The 23,049-nt window shown below is 43.8% G+C and overlaps 1 protein-coding gene across 7 annotated transcripts in view; it reads left to right on the top strand.

Moving 5' to 3' along the window:
• Nucleotides 1–23,049, top strand: part of PSEN1 (presenilin 1) — a 53,435-nt gene that overhangs the window by 14,500 nt on the left and 15,886 nt on the right. For all 7 annotated transcript variants that reach the window (XM_039537626.1, XM_039537625.1, XM_039537621.1 and 4 more), the window contains 5 exons: nucleotides 5,176–5,429; nucleotides 7,044–7,185; nucleotides 12,116–12,183; nucleotides 13,451–13,671; nucleotides 22,066–22,164. In XM_039537626.1, coding sequence (XP_039393560.1) covers nucleotides 5,176–5,429; nucleotides 7,044–7,185; nucleotides 12,116–12,183; nucleotides 13,451–13,671; nucleotides 22,066–22,164 — 784 coding nt within the window. The remainder of the gene's footprint in view (nucleotides 1–5,175; nucleotides 5,430–7,043; nucleotides 7,186–12,115; nucleotides 12,184–13,450; nucleotides 13,672–22,065; nucleotides 22,165–23,049) is intronic.

Raw genomic sequence — 23,049 nt, 5'->3', positions numbered from 1 at the left:
CAACTGGAGTATTGCGTCCAGTTCTGGGTGCCTCATTTAAAGAAAGATGTGGACAAACTGGAGAAAATCCAGAGAACAACAACAAAAATGATTAAAGGTTTAGAAAACATGACCTGTGAGGAAAGATTGAAAAAATTGTTTTAGTCTGGAGAAGAGAGGACTGAGAGGGAACATAACAGTTTTCAAATAGATAAAAAGTTATTACGAGGAGGGTGAAAAATTGTTCTCATTAACTTCTGAGGATGAACAAGAAGCAATTGGCTTAAATTGTAGCAGGGAAGATTTAGGTTGGCTATTAGGGAAAACTTCCTGACAGGGTGCTTAAGGACTGGAACAAATTGCCTAGGGAGGTTGTGGAATCTTCGTCATTGGAGGTTTTTAAGAATGGGTGTGACAAACCCCTGGCAGGGATGGTCTAGTTAGGGAAAGGTCTTATAAAATTTGGGGAGTGCTGATCTAAACTAAATCCCTTTTTGTAGGGGAAAAAAATCGATATACTCACTCCACAAGTTTGTTCCTCATGAGAATTGTCTTTTTAATTTTAAAAAATGTGAGAAGTATCTGAGATTCTTCTTCAAGTGATTGTTCACGTCCATTACACATTAGGTGTGTGTGCACCGCGTGCACGGACATCAGAAACTTTTTCCCTTAGTGGCTCCCGCCGGAGTGGCGCCTCATGCTGGTGCATATATACCGCTTCCGATCCGACCCCACTTCAGTTCCTTCTTACAGTCCGTGGCGGCTTTGGAACAGCTCTGTATCTCTCGCTTGCTAGTGTCCCTTAGCATAGTTATCAGCAATTAACAGTTATCAGTAGTTAGTAATTATCAGTAGTTAGCACTTCTTAATAATAGATAGTTAAGCTTTCTTTGTTTAGGTGTTGGAAGTTGTCTCCAGCACCAGCCCTGGGCTGCGGGGCATGCCGCAGGCCCAAGGCTTGCTCCACGTGCCGCAAGCCTATGCCGATTAGTGACCCCCACGACTCACCGGTACGGTCGAAGGGCCAGCCTACAAGCTGAGGGCGCTTCCTGCATAAGAAGCCGGCACTGCCCAAGCAAATGGGCGCTCAAAAGGGAAGTGCTGCCCCAGGAAATGCTCCGGCGGCTCTGGCACCGAAGAGCCCATTATGCCTCGGGCTAAGCGCCTTGAGCACGGAGGAAGAGCTAGAGGAGGTCCTAGAACAGCCCTCCACACCAGACACTTTTGAGGCGGCAAAGGACCTCATTCAGTTGTCGGCGGCAAGCTCCCTCCCTGCCAAAGAGAAGCCTCCAGCACCGTCTCCTATAGTGCCGTCAAGAGGCAAGCCGGAAATGGTGCGCTGATCGAGGTCACCATCCCGACACCACTCCTGGCGTTGGTCCCGGTTGAGCTCGGCCTCTGCGGATTCCCAGTTTCCCCTGACCCAGCGGGACTCGAGGGCACCGGATCCCAGCCAGCATACGGTACCGGCCCCGCCAGGCCACCGATCCCCAGCGCCATCACTGGGATGGCTCCAAAGCGACACAAGATCGAAGTCTCCAGGCCTGAGCAGAAGCCAACGATCCCGGTCCCGGGAGTATCGGTACTGGTACCGGTACCGGTCGGCAAGGAGCTGTTCTCCAGCCCCTCGGCGGCACCATTCTACGGCACCGCCTTGGCCTTCCATGTCGATGTCCTCGGAATCCGAGGTGGACTCAGGCCGCTCCAGCTATGCCCGCAGCTATGCCCAAACAACAGCAAAAGGTGTAGAGTGGAAGTACTTTGCCCCTTCTAAGGGATACGACTTCCTCTTTTGTCACCCGGCCCCCTGTTCGCTGGTCTTCTCAGTGGTCAATGAACGGGAACAACATGGTGAGCAAGCCCTGGCTCCTAAGGCCAAGGAGGCTAAACGTCTAGACCTATTTGGCAGGAAGGTCTGTTCCTCTGGGAGCCTCCAGTTGAGGATCACAAACCAGCTGGTGATCCTAAACAGACAACAGTTTTAATTCCTGGATGGCAGTTTCCAAATTGAAAGACTCCTTGCCCCCAGGGCTCTCAGCCTGAGTTTGCAGCTCTCGTGAATGAAGGAAAGGCGGTAGCCAAGGCTTCTCTGCAGGCCTCTCTCGACTTGGCGGATGCAGCTGCCAGAACAATCGCCTCAGGAGTGGTGATGAGGCACTCGGCGTGGCTGCAGGCGTCAGGCCTTTCACCAGAGGTCCAGAATACCCTTCAGTACCTCTCCTTAGAAGGGTCTGGTCTCTTTTCGGACCAAATGGATGCCAGGCTGCATAGCCTCAAAGACTCCCGGGCGACCGTCAAGTCGTTGGGAATGCACACCCACTCAGAGGAAGCCTTTCAAGCCCCAGCCGACTCAGCAAAGACAATACCAGCCCTGCCGTGGGCAGGAGCCTACAGGTGAGGCAGAGACAACAGGCGGAGGCGGAACAACATGCCTAGCCAAGGCCAGGGCCAGGGCAAGCCCCAACCCGGCAACAAGCAAGGGTTTTGAAGGTGCACTCGAGGACAGCGTACCAAGCCAGTTACCGGATCTTTCTTATGTTTCATGAACCGCTTGTCCCACTTCTATCGTGTGTGGTCCTGTATAACATCGGACCGTTGGGTCTTACACACGGTACAAGTGGGATACATGCTTCAGTTCTCCTCCTTCCCTCCCTACCACCCCCCTTCTCTGTCCCTCTTCAGGGACCCCTCTAACGAGCAACTCCTTATGCAGGAGGTACAGACGCTCCTCGAGGCAGGGGCAGTGGAAGAGGTCCCTTGGGATCGAAGGGGGAAAGGGTTTTACTCCCGTTATTTTCTTATTCCCAAAGCAAAGGGGGTTCTTTGACCCATTTTAGACCTGCGCAGACTCAACAAATTCTTAGTCAAGGTCTGCTTCTGCATGGTCTCCCTAGGCAGAAGCAGACCTTTATTCTCCCTAGGCAGAAGCAGAAGCATTATTCCGTCCCTGGATCCGGGGGATTGGTATGCTGCCCTTGACATGAAAGATGCGTACTTTCACGTCGCTATTCATCCCGCTCACTGGCGATTTCTGCGGTTCACCATAAACCGGCACCATTACCAGTTTACGGTTCTATCCTTCATCCTTGCGGCAGGCCCCCCCCCCCCCCCCATGTTCACAAAATGCATGTCGGGAGTGGCAGTCTTTCTACGAAAAAGGAGAATTTGAGTATACTCATACCTAGACGACTGGCTTCTCGTGGGTCAGTCTGAGGAGGAAGTCTGTTCCCATGTGGCGGTGGCACTGGGCGTATTCCGCAGGCTAGGCCTTCTAGTCAATGTGCCCAAGTCCTCCTTGATACCTACGCAAAGGCTGGAGTACATTGGAGCAGTCCTGGATTCGGTACAGGCATGGGCAAGCCTCCCAGAATCCAGATTTCGGGCCATCCAGCGTGCCATAGACTCAGTGCTGAAGTTCCCCACGGCCAGATGCTGCCTGCAGCTCTTAGGATACATGATGGCTTGCACCCACGTAGTCAGACACACTCGATTGCGGCTCAGGACTTTGCAATTTCGGCTAGCCGGTCATATTGCCCAGGCAGAGACCCCTTCGACCTTGTAGTGACAATCTCTGCCCAGGTGTTGGACTCCCTGCGCTGGTGGCTCAACCAGCAGGTAGTTTGTGTAGGGATTCCCTTCGCCGCACCGCAGTCCACGCTGATGCTGGTAGCAGACGCATCAGACCTCGACTGGGGAGCGCACTTGGGGGACCTACGGACGCAAGGCTTGTGGTCCACATCAATGTGAAAGAGCTCTGGGTGGTTCACCTAGCCTGCCAAACCTTTCACGCTGCTTTAGAAGGTCACAGCGTGACTGTTCTGACAGACAACACTATCGCCATGTTCTACATAAACAAGCAGGGTGGAGCCCGATCCTTTCCCCTCTGCCAAGAGGCCCTTCTCCTATGGGACTTTTGTATAGCCTGCTCAGTACACCTTGTAGCATCATACCTCCTGGTGGAGTGGAACAAGCAGGTGGACTGCCTCAGCAGGTCATACCGCATGCACGAATGGTCAATGAGACCGGATGTCTTGCAATCAATCTTCCAGAAGTGGGGATTTCCCCAAATGGGCCTCTTTGCCACCAGGGACAACAGTCAATACCCGCAGTTTTGCTCTTTCCAAAACCACAGTCCGGGCTCGGTCACAAATGCTTTCACTGCAGATTTGACAAAACGCAAAGAAGGTACCAATGTGAGATTTCTAAAGATAGCTACAGCACTCAACCCAAGGTTTAAGAATCTGAAGCGCCTTCCAAAATCTGAGAGGGACGAGGTGTGGAGTTTGCTTTCAGAAGTCTTAAAAGAGTAACACTCTGATGTGGGACCCGAGGCATCAAAAAAGAAATTCAACCTTCTGCTGGTGGCATCTGACTCAGATGATGAAAGTGAACATGTGTTGGTCTGCACTGCTTTGGATTGTTGTCAAGCAGAACCCATCTGCAGCGTGGATGCATGTCCTCTGGAATGGTGGGTGAAGATGAAGGGATTTGTGAATCTTTAGCGCATCTGGCACATAAATATCTTGCAGTGCTGGCTACAACAGTGCCATGCGAACTCCTGTTCTCACTTTCAGATGACATTGTAAACAACAAGCGGGCAGCATTATCTCCTGCAAATTGTAACCAAACTTGTTTGTCTTGAGTGACTGGCTGAACAAAAAGTAAGGTGGACTTGTAGGCTCTAAAGTTTTACATTGTTTTATTTTTGTATATAGTTATTTTTTGTACATAATTCTACATTTGTAAGTTCAACTTTCATGATAAAGAAATTGCACTACAGTACTTGTATGAGGTGAATTGAAAAATACTATTTCCTTTGTTTTTTACAGCACAAATATTTGTAATAAAAAATAAAGTGAGCACTGTACACTGTGTTGTAATTGAAATCAGTATATTTGAAAATGTAGAAAACATCCAAAAATATTGAAATAAATGGTATTCTGTTATTGTTTATCAGCGTGATTAATTGCGATTAATTATTTTTAATCGCTTGACAGCCCTACTTTATATGCTTGCATTCTGTCCACAGTTTTCATGCAGTGTATTGTAAATGCTGTCGTTTAGGTCCTTGCTGCTGAAGCTATATGACAGTAAATAGTACAGTGTACATACCCCACTCCATAGCCTCCTTGGCCTAGCATACAGAACACGGGTTGCAAACAGATGCTTATGGAAATGGGATTACTTATCTTGCAGAATGACAACAGTGAGAGGCGACGCCATGATAATAGTGAGCGAAGGCGCAATGACAACCCTGAATCAGAGACTAATGGGCAGCCACAGAATAGGACGCAGCAAGTGGTGGAACAGGACGAAGAAGATGAGGAGTTGACATTGAAATATGGGGCAAAGCATGTGATTATGCTCTTTGCACCTGTCACACTTTGCATGGTGGTAGTTGTTGCAACCATCAAGTCTGTCAGCTTTTATACACGCAAGGATGGACAGCTGTATGTATCAAATCTTCTGTTTTTTTGTATTGTCTTTGTTGGTTTGGGTCTTCTGGGGATCCTTTCCTTTACTATGTGTCTGCACATCTTCAAGTGCCTATGTTATACAATGACCTTTCCTCCAGCCCAAGCCCTGGTTTGATGCTGGTCCTTCTGGAGTCCAGCAGCCCTACTTTCAACATTGTTCCCAGCTCCTGTCAGCCTGGAGTCTGATCCAGACTGGTTTCTCCCACCAGATCAGCCCAATTTTTCTTGTGCTTGCGTAAGTTAAAGGATTTTACCATGGTGAAACCCGAAGTTCCATTTTGCTGCTTTGTCAATAGTTTCAACTCTCTAATTTCAACTCTCCCTTGTAGAAGCACATCTCTCAAAATAATTTGTTTACCATTACTTTTGTCTGAATCCTGGCCTTTGACTGAATAGTTTGTGCGTCTTGTGTGATGTTTACGTGATATGGACTTAATTCTGAGCACAGGCCATGAAAATTGCACCCCATTAGAAATTAAAGCTTCATTAGTGATGAAAAATGAGAGCTTAATGAACATCCATATGTATCCAGGGTTCAGGTTCCTTTATGTTGCTTGTTGACAAAGAAAGAAATACATTAGCAAGAGCTGTCCCGAAATTTTCCAACTAAATTTTTCAATTTCAACAGATCTGCATTGTCCAATGGAAAAACATTTTGTGGAAACATGTTGAATTTAACAAAAAATCATTTTTGGAGGGAAAAAAACTTAGACAACTTTTTGATAATGTTACAACATGTTTGGTTTGTGGCTTCAAAATAGATATTGCAAAAAAATTCAAAGTTTTAAAATGTTAAGATCAGAATGAAACGTGATCTGAAATTACTATTTTTGAATTTAATTGAATTAGAAAGTCTTAAAATTTTGGTTTTGTTCTGTTTTTGGAATAGATTTTTTTTTTTTTAAACTCATGGAATTTCCCAAAGAACAGAAAATCTAATTCCTCCCCTTTCTCTACTCATTTTTATCTTCAGGTTGCGTTTTACTGAATATCCACTAGATGGTGCATGTACAAAGGCCCAAATATACTTAGTGTGACCTAATTCACATTTACTTGCGTGGTATAAATCAGGAGTTCTCAAACTTCATTGCACGCGACCCCCTTCTGACAACAAAAATTACTACATGACTACATGACCAGGAGTGGGGACTGAAACCTGAGCCCGCCCGAGCCCCACTATCCCGGGTCGGGGGACCAAAGCCAAAGCCAAAGGGCTCAGCCCGGGAGGCCTGTAACCTGAGTCTTGCCACACAGGTCTGAAGCCTGAGGGCTTTGGCCCTGGGATCCAGCAAGTCTAACGCCAGCCCTGGTGACCCCATTAAAATGGGGTCATGACCCACTTTGGGGTCCCAACCTACAGTTTGAGAACCGCTGCTATAAATAAAATAATTCTTAAATGTTGGTTGCTCTCTTATTAAGCAGAAATTAACTCTCACTTCTGTAACTTTAATTTGAAAGGTAAGTACTGAGATGTCAAGAGGGAAATTGGCTTTAAATATCTACATATTGATCCTGAGCTTTTATCTAGAAAATATTCATGTGGAATATGTATTGGAATTTCATTTATTTTTTTGGTCTGTATTGTAGTATCTACACTCCATTCACGGAAGACACAGACACTGTGGGACAGAGAGCCCTGAACTCTATTCTCAATGCTGCCATCATGATCAGTGTCATCATTGTCATGACCATACTCCTCGTTGTGCTTTACAAATACAGGTGCTATAAGGTGAGCACAAATGCAGTTAACCTTGGTAATTAATCTTGCTAACCTTCTATTTACTGAAATGTATTGTCAGGGAAAGAGCAATCATGATTAATTAAACTGGCAGCACAGACGTTCACTACTTTAGTTTTTGGAGCCTTGCTCCCCATATTGAGAGGGGAATGGACAATTTATTTTATCAGATAGTACATAGTCTTTCATGGAGTAAAAGTGGACAAGGCATGATCTTGGCATTGCCAATAATAAAATGCACTTCAACAGCAATTTTTGTGTGTGACAGTATGTCACTGAGATCAGGACTCAAAAATACATAATGGTATTATTGATGGGAGCTCAAACTTAATCTAGATGAGGGTCACATCAACTTGCTAGAACCTACAATCTCCATATGTCAAAGCTCCATGTTAAAGCTGCGGGTGTGGGCTGCTTTTGGCCCAGTGATTGGTTTTTTTTCTTTAATATTCAGTAAAGCAGGATGTGGAATAACAAAATGATATGTACTGTCTTTTAGTCAGACCCTTGAGTATCTGTGTTATTCAGTCACAGAATTTGACTTCAAATTCACTCCTGGCCACAAAATTTAGTTTCTGCTTCTGTGATTTTTGGGAGGAGTTTCTACAATGAAAAAAAGTCTTTTGAAAATTCTGTCACATTGTGACATCTGCCTGAGTCTGAAGACACTCTGGAACAAGATTTATGAGGTGTTAACTTCCCCATCTATCACAATGGGGTATTGACTCAAAAACCTAACAATGTTTAAAATAGCTATTTTAAATTATCTATTTCACTGCTGATCATTTTAGTAGAAGCAGCCAACTGATGTGCTTAAACCCGCAATCCCAGACTGTTACTTGGGCCTCTCCAGATGCCAGAAGCCTCACCTGTGCTTACCAAGCTGTCAAAATCTCTAGCTTCCCCTTGGCCATTTCTACAGTGCAGTTGTGCACTGTCATTACAAAAATCTTTGCCACATCAGAAAGTGAATATGTAGACGGCATAAAACTAAATTTAATGACAAAATAAATATTGGAGCTTTGGTAGTGATTGTATTTATTTTCATATTTGCTTAATGAAAAATGTAGAATTTTTGAATTTAAATGAAGCTAACACAGTATCTCCAGGCCACTGCACTGAAGTGCTGCAAAATCCAGGCACCCAGTTGGTGAACATAAATCTAATTTTCTGCTGGGTATGTAGAGAATCACGGTTAGTTTACATTTCAGTGAACAGAAACAAACTTCTAGCAAACGAATATTTGACATCCCAAATTATGGCAGTATGCTATCTACTTTGCTCATTTGTAGTGCCTTTCATTCAGGCATTATGTCTGGGAAAACGCCTTTGAGGTAGGGAAAGTATTGTTCCAGTTTTATAACTGGAGAAATTGAGGCCCCAATGTGAAGCATCTTGCATGAGGTTACAGAACAAATCAATAGTAGAGCTGGTCCTGATTTCAGATTCTGACTCTAACCATCAGAAATCACGCCTTCTAAGTTTGTCTGAGTAGCTTCTCTTATTCTTTCATGTATTTTTATTTTTGCCTTAATTCCCCCATGTTTTCAGTCTGTCTAAGCAAATTCTTTTACTGCCAGAGCTCCAGATTTAATTCCCTGTATTTTGCAAACCTTGGCAATTCACTTTTATTCAAGTTTTAGCAGGCAAGCTGACTCTGTACCAACAAATCAGTTAGTATAGGAGCCATTGTCAGGTGAGACATGGGAATGTTTTAATCAGAAGTCTCGAAACTTGCCATGACATGTTATGAAATATGTTGGATAACACTTGTCTTTCACATGAAGTGTGTTAAGAAACGTCTATGAGAAAATGACAGGTGGTTTTGAAAACCAATTAATGTTTGAAAAGCCATGTAATGTGAAGAACACACATTAGTGGTGTGGAAAGTGTTGTGATACCTAACTGAAACAATTAGGTGTATCAGTGAGGCTACTTACAGTAGTTAAGCACATGTAAAGCCTGGTCTACACTAGGGAGGGGGATCAATGTAAGATATGCAACTTCAGCTGCAAGAATAGCATAGCTGAAGTCGACGTATCTTAGATCGAATTAAAATTACTTACTTCGCGTCCTCGTGGCGCTGGATCGACGGCCACAGCTCCCCCATCGACTTTGCTTCTGCCTCTTGCACTGCTGGAGTTCAGCAGTCGAAGGGAGAGCTATCGGGGATCGATTTATCGCATCTACACTACACGCGATAAATCGATCCTTGATAGATCGATCGCTACCTGCCGATCCAGCGGGTATTGTAGACGTATCCGAAGTGTTGCAGGATTGGGGTCTTAAAGCAGTGGCTCTCAACCTTTCCAGACTACTGTATCCCCTTCAGGAGTCTGATTTGTCTTGCATATCCCCCAAGTTTCACCTCACTTAAAAACTACTTGCTTACAAAATCAGACATTAAAAATACAAGTGTCACAGCACACTATTACTGAAAAATTGCTCGATTTCTCATTTTTACCATATAATTATAAAATAAATCAATTGGAATATAAGTATTGTACTTAGCAGTATAAACAAGTCATTATCTGTATGAAATTTTAGTTTGTACTGACTTCACTAGTGCTTTTTATGTAGCGTGTTGTAAAACTAGGCAAATATCTAGGTTAGTTGATGTACCCCACAGAAGACCTCTGTGTACCCATGGTGGAGAACCACTACCTTAGAGTTGTGCACTTTTTGGCATTTGTTCAGTAGAGCAGACCTACTCTTTGCTAGAATGGGATTAGTATTCAGGCACACTGTATCTCCAGTTCTCTTCTCTTCCTAGCGAGTGGGACAGTTTTCTTTGGGGTTTTCTTATTGCTAATGTGTTCTTTTAACAATAAAGTTATGTCATCTTGTCCATCAAAGTGACCTCAAAAGATTTTGTTTTCAGAAACAAAATCCACTCTTTCAGAATGTATGTGTAGCCGTACACAGTATTTGTAAAGCTGATCCCTCAACTTCAGAGTTCTTCCCCTTGTAACAGTTGCTGGTGACAGAAATTTGACGTCTTCCCTGCCAACAGCATTTAGAAACAGAATGCTTAATGCAAAGGAGAAAGCTGCACAGCCTTTATTTTTTGAGAAGGCTCTATCAGATATAGAGGCCAACCTGTGAGGTTACCCAGGCATGCCAACAAGTCTTGTTACATTGAGATTTTTGTAAACTGGGATACATCGTGAAGGATGGCCCAGAGGAAGAGAAGGAAAGTGGAAGAGATGCTGCAGTGGCCTCTGAACACACTTAAAAAAAACAAAAACATTTAAAACATATATGAAACTTGACTCTTGTTTGTTAGAAGATTGTTGCTGTTTCATGCAAGTAAAATAAATACTAGTGAAACAGAAATAATCTCTACAAGGTAAAACATTACATTTCTTAAGACTTTTTATTGTTTTTAAAAATGTTTAAAATCCAATATAAACCCTTCGCAAGGAGGGAAATAAGGAGAAAAACAAAGCTCCAGATCAGGAAGATTGAGTTCTCTTGGATGTATAATTGTTTTGTGCAGTAAATTTTGCTCTAAATCTGACTTCGACACAGGAAGGATTTTTGTGCCATTTTACCCAATTTAAACAAGTACTAAATTACTGCTTCTGAATTCTTTATCTACAAAGAACTTTAATCTAGTTGTGGGGTCTGTGTGTGAGGTTCCTTGTCTAGAGGAAAAAATATTTCTTTATATTTTATACCCCATTGCACCTCAAAGGTACCCTTCTTAAGGCCAGAACTTGCCCAAAGTCTTTAACAGGTTGGAATTTTTGACTTTCTTACAATTCTAGGAATCTGTTTTTCTGAAGAGACTGTCCATTCCCCTCCTTCATTCCTTTTTGAAAGATCTCTTCCATTTCTTTTTTCCATAGGTTTTGGATGATTTTCTATCAGTTCGATGTGGCATTTCAGAGCTCTGTTTTTTGTAATCGGGTACTTAGGAAATCTAGCATTTTGTCTTTTTGCAGCCTGTCAGTTCAGACGTGATCATAGTTATAGGGCTTTCCAAATTCTTTGTTTTTAGTCTGGGATATTAGCATGAAGGACTTGTCCCAAAGTATTCTCACTCCTTTAAAACAAAGTTTGATTATTTTTTTCTAATGTAACTTTTTTTTGTAAAATTCATGTATGTCTTGCTAGACTTTAATCTCAAAACACTGTTGTCTTCTTGATATACTTGGTGACGTATTTTGCTATCAAATTGTGTGATGTGTATAGGCCACACTATTAGGTGTTTTTTATTGCATATGAAGGGCAAATACTAAAGCTACTTACATTCATTGTTCATTCATTCCTTACGTGATGCCTTATGTTAATTCTATTTTTTTTAATATACTAGAATTCATAAATAAAACATTTTAATGTTGTACTTCAGCCGTAAGGTTACACATAGATTCTGCTAATGATTTGGAAACTGGGCTGTTCATTTTTTTAAATAATAGAAAAATTAATAGATGTTTTTCATGTATTTTACAATGCAGTATATTCTGCTTTGACATCAAGCCAACATTATCAAAGTGCTGTAAGTTAATAGGCCAAAAATACTTTGCACTTGTACAACGCCTTTTTATTCAAGGATCCCAAAGCAATTTACAGTGGTTGGTTAAGTAGTGCCCCATTTTATAGATGGGTGAACTCAGGCACGGAAGTAAAGGGACTAGCCAAAAATCAGTGTATCAGTACACAATAAGGTATGGAGCCAAAGACTTCTGAATCTCAGTCCCTTGCTCTAACCACCAGGTATTAATATTTTCCTCTTGGAGAGGCTAGGGGCTGGAAGTGGTACTCTGAAAATGGGCTCAGATATTGCTGTATCTTCTGCTTATGAAATTGAACCTTTTTTTTAAAAAAAAAGGCATTTTTGATAAAGATGTACTGGTAATTAACTTTAAAATGTCAAGTTTGAAATGGAGATGTTTGTTGATGTGTCTTCCTCTTTCAGGTGATCCATGGCTGGCTTATAATTTCTTCTCTATTGCTGCTTTTCTTTTTCTCATTCATCTACTTGGGGTAAGTCTACAAGAGTTTCACCTTCAGAATTTGTCTTCCAGACAGTCTTTGTCTCTTCACCATAAGCATATGTAAACAGTTGCTCTCATGTCACCATGGTAATTGGTAAGGGTCAGCCATGCAAAGGATGTTTATTTGGGAACAGTCTAAAAGACTTAATCTGCTGAAAGGAATCTGCTCTGCCACCGATATACACTTCTGTTATATCTAATGGAAGTTATGCACTTGCATCTACAGCAAAATAAACCCATGTTTCAGGGCTTTCTATTTGTCCTGTAAGTCAAATCCTGAAGCAGCACTTCACCACCTCATCAGGAATGGCCATTTAGCAGCATTCTGTGCCATCAGCATGCTCAAGCACTGATTTTTCGCAGGCCAGTGGAAGTTACCTATGACTTGGAGAAAATATACTTGTTCCCTGCAAGGTAGTTTTTCCATTCATTGTATTCAGTAATCTCTCATATCTGATTGAGGAACATAGCTCCATCCTCAAAGGGAGATTTTTACTTTCTGGTAATGGAGGGCAGCTATAATGGTGGTGCAAACCCCAAACACTCTATTACAGTTAGCATGCTTTTCTTAGCCCTGAGTTAGCATTATGATTTCATCCAATAGGACAAAGATGAATGATGAACCCCAGGCTTATATTCCTGGAGAGCCATCATAACGTCAAATTTCTTAAATATTCTGTGAAATAAATGTATCTTGTTCTTTTAATTTAAAAAAATTCAGTTCATTAGGGCCCCAGGACAATGTCTGATCAGCTGAAGCATTCACACTACATCCTCTTTCCCTTGCATGGTTGACACAGTGGTACTACGTGTCTAGTTGATATTCCATGTAGCTAATAGAGCCATTTGTATGCCAGGAAATTATTTTTTTGAAATTTTACTTACAAAATGGAAGACCATCTATAGGTTAATCAAGGTAACTACTTTGCATTGACGTCCTATGCTGGCAGCTTTTTGCGCTGTGACTGAGAAGGATACAAGAGGGTCAGTGGAAGGTTGTACTGCAGAAAACTGAATTAGTAAACCTAAAATAGTTTAAATGAAACACACTCTGTAAAACTACAAAAAGCAAACTGTTTCTTTGAGTCCTTGTCAGTTCTAATTAAGATCTAATAAAAGAACAACTTTGTCAAAATACATGGAGCATAGAGTTTTAAAATCTAATTCTCAAGTTTGCCTTCTTTGTTTTTTGCCATTGCTATAGGGAAACAGATGCCTGTTTTCTTTATCTAATCTCCTTTTCTTAAATGTTTTAGTGAGGTTTTTAAAACCTATAACGTTGCCATGGACTACATTACACTCGCGCTCATGATCTGGAACTTCGGTGTGGTGGGAATGATCTGTATTCACTGGAAAGGCCCGCTCCGGCTCCAGCAAGCATATCTCATTATGATCAGTGCTCTCATGGCCCTGGTATTCATTAAATACCTTCCTGAATGGACTGCATGGCTTATCCTAGCTGTGATTTCAGTATATGGTAAGATTCTGAAAAAAGCCTAATACCAGCAATGATGATGGCATGCCCTCTTCCTACTTTCACTTCTTCCATCTATTTGACCACATAAAACCCAGGGTCCAAACACCAGCAGGGCAAGGATTTTGATGCAATGTCTTACACAAATTCCAGGGACCAGATTGTGTTCCCTTACATCTAACTCATGGGTAAGTCCCCCTCAAATGGCTGTTACCTCTGAGTGCCTCTGCAATACCGTCTCTATCCACATACCCTGGACCCTATGAGGGCCCCCCTTGGGGTCTGCAGGAAGTCCAGATGGGAGTGGAGTTGGGGTAGTACAAGGGAGGAGAGGATAGGCTTGAGACCCATATTGTAGTCCTCCTTCTGGTCTCATTGAAGATAACTCTTGGGTCTCCCACTCCCTCAAGGGCCCTTGGGAGCTATTACATTTCCAGAGTGAAGCAGTTCCTCGGGAGGCTGGAGCCACATCCGGGATACAAGGACTTGAGGTGGATAGCTGTGGCCTACCTAGGGTCCTCCAGATACCAAGAAGGCCAGTCCATCCCCTGACAAGAACTGGGTAATCTCAGAAATTCCTCTAGAAGTTTTCCTTAGGAAAAAGTCCCTTCACACAGGAGGATCTAGTCATGGCACAGTGAAATACTCTCCCACAGTTCAAGTCGGTATAGTAATCATTTCCTTTTCTAGACTATCATATATTATGTTTCATCCCAGAGAAGGCTGCAATAAACTATATCTAGAGATCACATAACCTGTCTCAGACAGTTATCATACACTTGTAATGGAATACACTGAAGCCCTTCAGTAGGAGTGGTACTCGATATTTTATGCTATTCATGATCTTGCTGTAAGAGCAGATGTGTCTCAAAGACTGATTTAGTTTACATAATAGGCCAGAGTATCTAAGGTTACGGCTACGCAACAAGCTAGGAATGTGATTTCCCCTACTTACGTACACATTTGAGCTAACGCAAGTATAAGTAGCAGTGAAGCCGTGGTAGCATGGGTAGTGGCAGCAGAGGCTGAGCTGTGCTGAGTACATAACCCCTGGTTTTGGGTGGGTTTGTACTTGGCGCGGCTCAGCCATACCTCCGCTAGCCATGCTACACCTTTATTGATACTCATGCAACCAAGACAAGAGCTAGTGCAAGTATGTGTTCGTGATCACACCCCTAGCTCCTAGTGTATAATTGAAATGTCTTATAGCAAAGAGGAGGATCAATGCAAACTTACTCATAAAGAATTTGAATTAATTTGGAAACGCAGAAGTGAATTTTAACTGCAGATGGACACGAAATCTGAAATTCCCTGATAATGGGAAAGGTGAGGGTCTGTTTTTTTCCCTCCATATTTGTAAAAATACAGGATTAATCAGACTTGATTAGCCTTTTGTCCGTCTTGGCCAGTATTGTCCTTAGATACCTGATGCCTCAGAAGAAGGTGAAAATGTTCCTTACGCACATAGTGCTAGCTGGTTGTCCCAGGTTCTGAATGAGGTAGGGAGAGTCTTCCTTGGCCTTCATAGGTCAACTGCTTATTAAGCCCTTGTTTCACAGCTGGCATGAACCCAAGTGTTAGTAGTCATAAGATTTTATTTATTTCACTTTAAACAATATAACATGTTTAGACAAGACTATTCCATTCATGTGAAATAACAATAACAGCAGCAATTCCTGTCCAATAGAAAATAGGCAGTTACCCAATAATAATAATCCCCACCCCTCAGATTCCCCAAAGAAACCCCACACTCAGAGCACCTTAGCCTTCCCTAGGTGCTAGCCCAAGGAAGACAGGCTTCACCGTGTGACCTGAAAGTCACCACATTTGGGCTATTTTCAGCCTGGTAGGGGTGAATTCCACGGTTATCAGATTATCATCTAATTCTTTTTTGGACCCAGTTGTACTTTTGACCTTCACAACATCCCATAACAATGAGTTCCAAAGGATGATTGCATTGTGTGAAGAAGTACTTCCTTATGTTTGTTTTAAAACTGCTGTCTGTTGATTTCATTGGGTGCCCCTGGTTCTTGTTATGTGAATGGGTAAATAACACTTCCCTATTCGCTTTTTCCACACCAGTCATGATTTTATAGATATCTGTCATACCCCCCTTATTCCTCTCTTCTGTAAACTAAACAGTCCCAGTCTTTTTAATCTCTCCTCACATGGAAGCTGTTCCATACCCCTCCTCATTTTTGTTGCCCTTCTCCATACCTTTTTCAATTCTAATATATCTTTTTGTGATTGAGTGACCAGAAATGCACGCAGTATTCAAGGTGTGGGCATACCATGGATTTAGATAGTGGCATTATGATATTTTGTCTTCTTATTGCTCTCCTTGCTAATGGTTCCTAATATTCTGTTAACTTTTTTTTTTTTTTTTTACTTCTGCTGCACCTTGAGTGGATGTTTTCAGAGAACTATCCACGATGATGCCAAGATCTTTCTTGAGTGGTAACAGATAATTTAGATCCCATCACTTTGTGTGTACAGTTGGGATTATTTTTTTCCTTTGTGTATTACTTTGCTCTTAGCAACGTTGAATTTTATCTGCCATTTTTTTGCTCAGTCACCCAGTTTAGATAGATCCCTTTGAAACTCTTCTCAGTCAGCTTTGGATTTAACTGTCTCCAGTAATTTTATATCATCTGCAAATTTTGCCACATCACATACCCGCTTTTCCAGATGATATATGAATATGTTGGATAGCACAGGTCCCAGCATAGATCCTTGGGTGATCTGGTGTTTACTTTTCTCCATTGTGAAAACTAATAATTTATTCCTACCCTTTGTTTCCCATCTTTTAACCAGTTACTGATACATGAGAGGACCTTCCCTCTTATCCCATGACTTCTTAGGGCTTCTTAGAGCATCTGAGAAGACAGTGGGGATCCAATTGCTAGGATATTGACATCTAGCAACCAGCGACTTCCCTGCCTCTTTTTAGGGAAGCTGAACAACAGATTGCCCAGGTGGAGATCAAGGGTCTGGAGCACTATGAGGTGGGAGAGAAGAGTTAGCTGCTGGAAGGAGTTGGGGCTCTTACCTGAAGTTTGACCCAGGAGGTCAGACGGAGGAAGGGAGACAGAACTTGAAACAAGGGGTTCACTACAGCTTGGCTGGGCTCTGGACTAATCAGAATGGATTAGGCTTTAACCTTCATTTCTCTAGATTACCCTCAGGATTTCCTGTGCTGTGTTCCAGTTAAGAAATAAACGCTACTGTTTTGACAGTGCTATGTGAGTGTCACTGCAAATGCTCAGCAAGGTGCATTCATCCCCAAAGAGGGCACAGGTCTCTGTCAGGAGCCTGGCTCAGTTGGACTTGCTGAACAGATCTCAAGGTGTGAAGCAGGAATGCTGTAGGCCCAGAAATCCCGTGTAAGGAGGCAGTGGAGCCACCTGGCTCACCCTGGAGGAAGAGCGAGACCCTGAGAGGTCTGGCACACTGAAGGGGCCTCCTAGAGACTGTTCCAAAGCTGGAGCTATAGCACCAATCCTGAGAGTCTATGACACTGGCTCCTCAAGGGACAATCGTATCAGGAGTACGAATACCAATTGCTGCCCTGCTCTACACATGCCACTCCTTGGAACTTTAAGTAAATCCAGGAGTGTCCACTTTAATACCCATAATGACTATAGATATTATTGGAGCAGTCATAGAATTCATGTGTAGCCATAGTACAGATTCTTCACAATGAGATCTTCCTAGCCAACTCTGTCTCGGTCCTCAGATGGCAGTCTGGTCTCGCTTGGGCCCTCCATGGCTTCATGCATCCATGTGACCCCTTTTGCCAGGCTTCACCTACGCAGGCTCCAAGTTTGGCTGAGTAAGGTCTGTCCCAAAGAGAGACTCCTTGGATAAGAGAGTCTCACTTCCTCACAGTGTCTGGACATCTCTCACCCGATGGGAATAGAGAGAAGGAGAGTTTGTGTGTGTGTGGGTGGGGGGGTCCCTTGCTTCTGCCCCACCCACAAACACTCATGACAGATGTATCCCTCTGAGGCTGGGGTGGCACACCTGGGTAACCATATAGCTCAGGGCTCCTGGACTTCTTAAAAGTGGCACACCAGGTCAACCAACTCGAGCTTCAAGCAGTCCATGAAGCATGCAAAAAATTCCTCCCCTTCATTCAATCCACTCGGGTCCAGGTAAAATCAGACAATGTGACCACTGCTTAGTATATAAACACACAGGGGGGATCAAGGTTTGCATCACTCTGCAAGGAGGTGGTGCACTTCTGGAACTGGTGCATCCAGCACCAGATCATCCTCTGCGGTGCTTCTGCCTAGGATAGTGAATTCCCTAGCAGATAGCCTCAGCAGGCATTTTCACAAGTGGGAGCTCTACCCATCTGTCACCCAATGAATCTTTTGCTAGTGGGGATCCCCATTTTCCAACCTTTTTGCAACCCAGGACAACAGAAGGTGCTCAACTTATTGCTCTCTGGATGCTTGGGGAGCTGCTCCAGAGAGGATGCATTTCTAGTCCACTGGTCAGACATGTAGATGTACACCTTTCCTCCCATTCCGCTCCTACCATGAGTCCTCCAAAAGACCAGCCACAGCAATTCTGGTTCACCAGGGCCCTACAGGTGGCCTCCCACACATGCATTCACCTGTACTGTTTCCAGACCTACGGTCACAGAACAAAGGGGTGGCACCAGGTATCCCAAACCGGCACCCCTTCATCTGACAGCCTGGTTTTGGGATGGATGACAGACTTAGAGAGATCCTGCTTGAAGAAAGTTCTGTTCATCCTTTTTAAAAACAAAAAATCTTCTATAGGAAAGTGTTACACTGCCAAGTGGGAGTGGTTCTCCCTGTGGTGTCAGAGGCACAATTTGCATCGAGAGAAATCTGGCATCTCTCTTATCCTGGACTGTCTATTCTCATTTGAAGTCACAGGCCTATCCATTAGTAAATTAAGGGTTTGTTTAGCAGCTATGAATGCCTTTTATTCTCTGGTAGAGGGTTTTCACCCATTCCACAACAGTCAAATTCTTAAAAGGCACCATCAGAATGTTCCTACCGGTATCAAGACCTACTCTGTTTTGGGACCTGAACCTACTGCTTTCCCAATTCATGAAATTGCCCTTTGAACTCTTGGCCTCCTGCTGCCTCTTTTATCAATAAAGGTAGCCATCCTCACAGCCATTACCTCAGCCAAGAGAGTAGTTGAGCTTAGGGCCCTCAGGGTGGGCTTGGCTTATATTGTCTTTCACAGGGACAGAGTATCCCTGAGACTGGACTGCAAATTCATCCTTGAGGTTCCATCTGACTTTCACTTGAACTGGGCACTCCACCTACCTGTTGTTGTTTTTTTACCCAAGACCTCAGGAAAGTAGAGGCAGGGAATGCTGGAGCCCTGCGGACATCCAGTCTGGATAGGACAAAGCACTTTAGAAGATCTCCATGACTATTTGTCTCCATATCTGAGAGGATGAAGGGAGAGGCAATGTCTTCCCAGGGACTCTCAGAATGGATTTCCAGCTGTATCTTTCTCTGCTATGAGAGGGCAGGAGCCCCTCCTTTACAATCTGTCAGGACTCACTCTACTCGAGTGCAAGCTGCCTCACTGGCATCCTTTCAAGGAGTCCCACTCTTGGAAATCTATAGACTGGAAGGTTGGCTCTATTGGCATGTTACCGGGCACTATTCCCTGATACAAGTCTCAGCTGAGGATGCTTCCTTGGTTTCTGCAATCCTGCTAACTGTGGTGAAAAGCATGGGCAGCGGTTGAAGCTTCCCCTACCCTGCCTCTTCCATTTGAGGCCACACCCCTGCTTGTGCTCTCAGCCCCCCCATGGCCCTGACCGGGGGACAAGAGGGCAGGTTTGGGGCTCAGTCAGAGCTAAGGGGGGAGGGGGGAGGGCGGGGGCTGAGAGCTTGTCCCCAGCCGGAGTCAAACTCTCAGCCTTGGCTGGGACCACGTGCAGCTTTTGGCTCTGGCTGGGGCTCTGATCCTAGAGCTCTTCCCCCATTGTGCCCTTTCCACCTGCAGCCCTGCCCCCATTCTGCCCCTACTCCGCCTCTTCCCCCCCAAGGCCCCACCCCTGCTCACTGCTTCCCCCTCCCCCTCTCTGCTGTGGCCCTGAGACCAGAAAAGCTCTATGCCCCTGACGTGGCCCCAGGGCTGTGGCGGAGTGGGGCGATTTTTCCGGGGGCCCCAAATCCACCATTCCTTCTCCCCCCGGTGGCATGAGGTTTGGGGAAGCTTATCCTCCCCCAGCCTCCATTGCGCACCGCCCGGAGTGCAAAGCTCTTCCTCGCACTTGCCTTCTCAATAGGCACTGCTTGGGAGTCGCCCATAGTGAATACCCATAGGGACTAGCACTCAAAGAAAGGGAAGTAAGGGTATGGCTACGCTACCCACGTTACAGCACGGCCGCAGCAGCACTGTGATGTGGGCAGTGTAGACATGCTTTATAGCCGGGGGAGAGCTCTCCTGGCGATTTAAAAAAAAAAACAAAAAACCCACCCCTAACCAGCGGTGGTAGCTTTATTGCTGGGAGCGCAGCTTTTAGCGCTTTTCAGCACTAAAACTTTTGTCACTGTGTTTTTTCGCACCCCTGAACAACAAAAGTTTTAGCGCTGAAAGTGGCAGTGTAGTCACAGCCTTACTTACATTATAGTAACAGGAGTTCTTTGAAATGTGTGGTTCCTATGAGTATTCACAATCCACCTTCCTTCCCTTCTGCTTCGGATTCTCACATGATTCACAGCAGAGTCGGAATTGGAGAGCAGTTTCCCCCACCCCTCACACCCTCTGTTTGCAGCACAAGGAGAGACAGACAGTGCATTGGTGCGGACCAACAGACACTGCTATTGAAGAATTTCTGGTTGCGGGAGCAGTGAATAGCCATAGGGACCATGCATCTCAAAGGACTTCCATTATCATAAAGTAATTAACCTTCCTTTATTGATCTCCCAGATGTTTACATGTGTGCGCAATGGACTGTTAATAATCTAAACATTAACAATGTCATCATTAGATTTCAGAGTTGTCAGTTTATTATAATTTTAACAGAAACCTCAAGATTGAGTGCTTATCCCTCAGTGCTGAGCTGGATATTCCATAGTTATTGTGATGGAGGGCAGTGGGGCAGCAAGGGTGTGGAATGAGGAATTTGGAATGAAATCCTGCTTCAAATGTGAAGTTACACCCATCACTGCCTACAAGGGAGGGAGAGGAATTCGCACCCTCCCCAGTACACAAAGTTTCAGCTGCCTCCTGATTGCCAAAACTGTCAGATGCGGCATTGTTTACTGCCCAGTCATCAAAACCCCAAGCTTGCCTCTGCCAGCTTCTGTGATGAAACTACATGGTCTGTGTTTAAAAATATACAGCATGCTGAAAAACAACAATTTGGGGACTGCATGAAGAACATTAAAAGTAATATCTCATTAAAAGTAATGTCAGAATAGCTCCAGAGATGTTAGTGTATTTGTATTCTTATTTCATTTATTAAAATTCCCAATATTTGAATTTATCTGAATTTGCCGCAATTTCCAGTTTCTTGGAGAAGCCAGGGAGCCTTGCTGCAGGGTTAAGTCCAGCTGGCCACAGAGTTATAAGCGTCTTTACTCTTAAAGTTCTTGGGAGTAGGACTCTTCTCCCTGTGGACCTCAGGGTGTGCCCCGATGACTGGAGCCAGCAGGGATGGTTCAGTGGTAATGGTGCTGTTGTGGGACTCAGGATACCTGGGTTCAATTACACAGAGTTTGTGTGAGGATGGGCATGTCACTCAGCATGTGTGCCTAAGTTCTCAGTCTGTGATGCAGGGATAATAATACCACTCTGCTTCATAAGGGTGTTGTGGGGATAAATACATTAAAGAAGCACTCAATTACTGCAGTGATGGGGGTCATGTAAGTACCTAAAATAGGTGGAGGGCAACAGACCCCAGGGAACATGGAGGGACCAAAGAGAACTATGCGCTTGCACACCATAGAAGTTAAACATGGAAAATGTATGTGCTTATGCCAAAGGCCCAGACTTCTGACCAGTCAGTCTCCCACTCGTGCACCTCCTACAGTGCACAAGAGTGGGGCACGCACTGACACCTCTGTATGCCAGACACTAAAAGTGGCAGTAGAATTGAGGAATGTAGTGAGTGGGGGAAAGGGCTTGAAGGGGGGTGGGTCCCTGCCACATAATTTAGATATAATAAACTATCAACTCTATTTACCTCAAATAATTACATCCACTGGACTTGTATCTTATCACTGAGAACTGGACTGAGACAAACTCATTAACCTGGTCTATATTCCAGGCAACATCCTAGAGGGTATCCCATTACCATCCCTGCAGCCACTCTCACATAAAAACTTTTTAAAAACCAAATCTGTAATACTGTAGTACAGGATCTTTTCTGTGTGCTCTCCCCTGCAGATCTGGTTGCTGTCCTATGTCCTAAAGGTCCTCTTCGTATGTTGGTTGAAACAGCTCAAGAGAGAAATGAAACACTCTTCCCAGCACTTATTTACTCCTGTAAGTATATTTCATTAAGGCTTTTAGATTTGTAATCTCTTGCCTGACCTTGAGGAAAGGAGATGTAATCATCCCATTGGCTTCCTTTGCTTTAATATGTTCTGTTGTATGCACAGCTGGAAATCACATTTCATTTCCTTGGGCCTCAATTTTTCATTTGCTATTTGCTCAGAAACCTGGAATATGTTCTTTATAAGATATTCCAAGATAAAAACAGCACACATTGTTCTTTTTAAATTAAAATGGAAAAAATGGTAAAGGATCTTGGTCCGGCCAAAACAGTATCAGTAGAACGTGAATCTAGCATGCTTAGGATAGGCTTTGTTTCTGTTTAGAAATATTTGTCCATTTGCAGGGCTTAAACAATCTACTTGCTACAGAGAAGGGGGAAGCTCATGTTGGTGAGCGAGGGGATCCTATCCCATGTATTCCTACAAGAAATAGATTTTCTTCAGACTTTTAAAAATTACATTTCTAGCTTATGGTTGCAAGGAATAACCCATTAAACATGAATTGCTTCTGTGTTCTCTGGGTGTGTCTGCTTCTGGTTTTGCTCGTAGTTTGTCAACCAGAAATTATTTGCAATTTTGACACAAATCTGCAGACTAGTTTTAACCCAAAAACATGTTTAGGATTTATTCACAAAGTGTATGTGTGGGGGCAGGCGGTGTGCCCACCTTGTAATTTGTAGTTCAGTGCTTAGAGTACTCACCCAGTGAGTGGGAAACCTGGTTCAATCCTTCCCTCCGCTGATATGAAGCAGGGATTTGAACTTGGGTCTCTCCTCCTCCCCCGTCTAACCACAGGACTATATTTTGGTGTATTCTGGGATATAATGTTATGATCTTTCTCAGTCTCTCCTGTTGAAACTGTTCTACCTTGTAT

This window comes from Mauremys reevesii, linkage group 4, assembly GCF_016161935.1.
Source record: "Mauremys reevesii isolate NIE-2019 linkage group 4, ASM1616193v1, whole genome shotgun sequence".
NCBI classification, from domain to species: domain Eukaryota; kingdom Metazoa; phylum Chordata; order Testudines; family Geoemydidae; genus Mauremys; species Mauremys reevesii.
The sequence above is the reverse complement of the archived record's forward strand: the minus strand, read 5'-3'. Positions and strand labels throughout refer to the sequence as shown.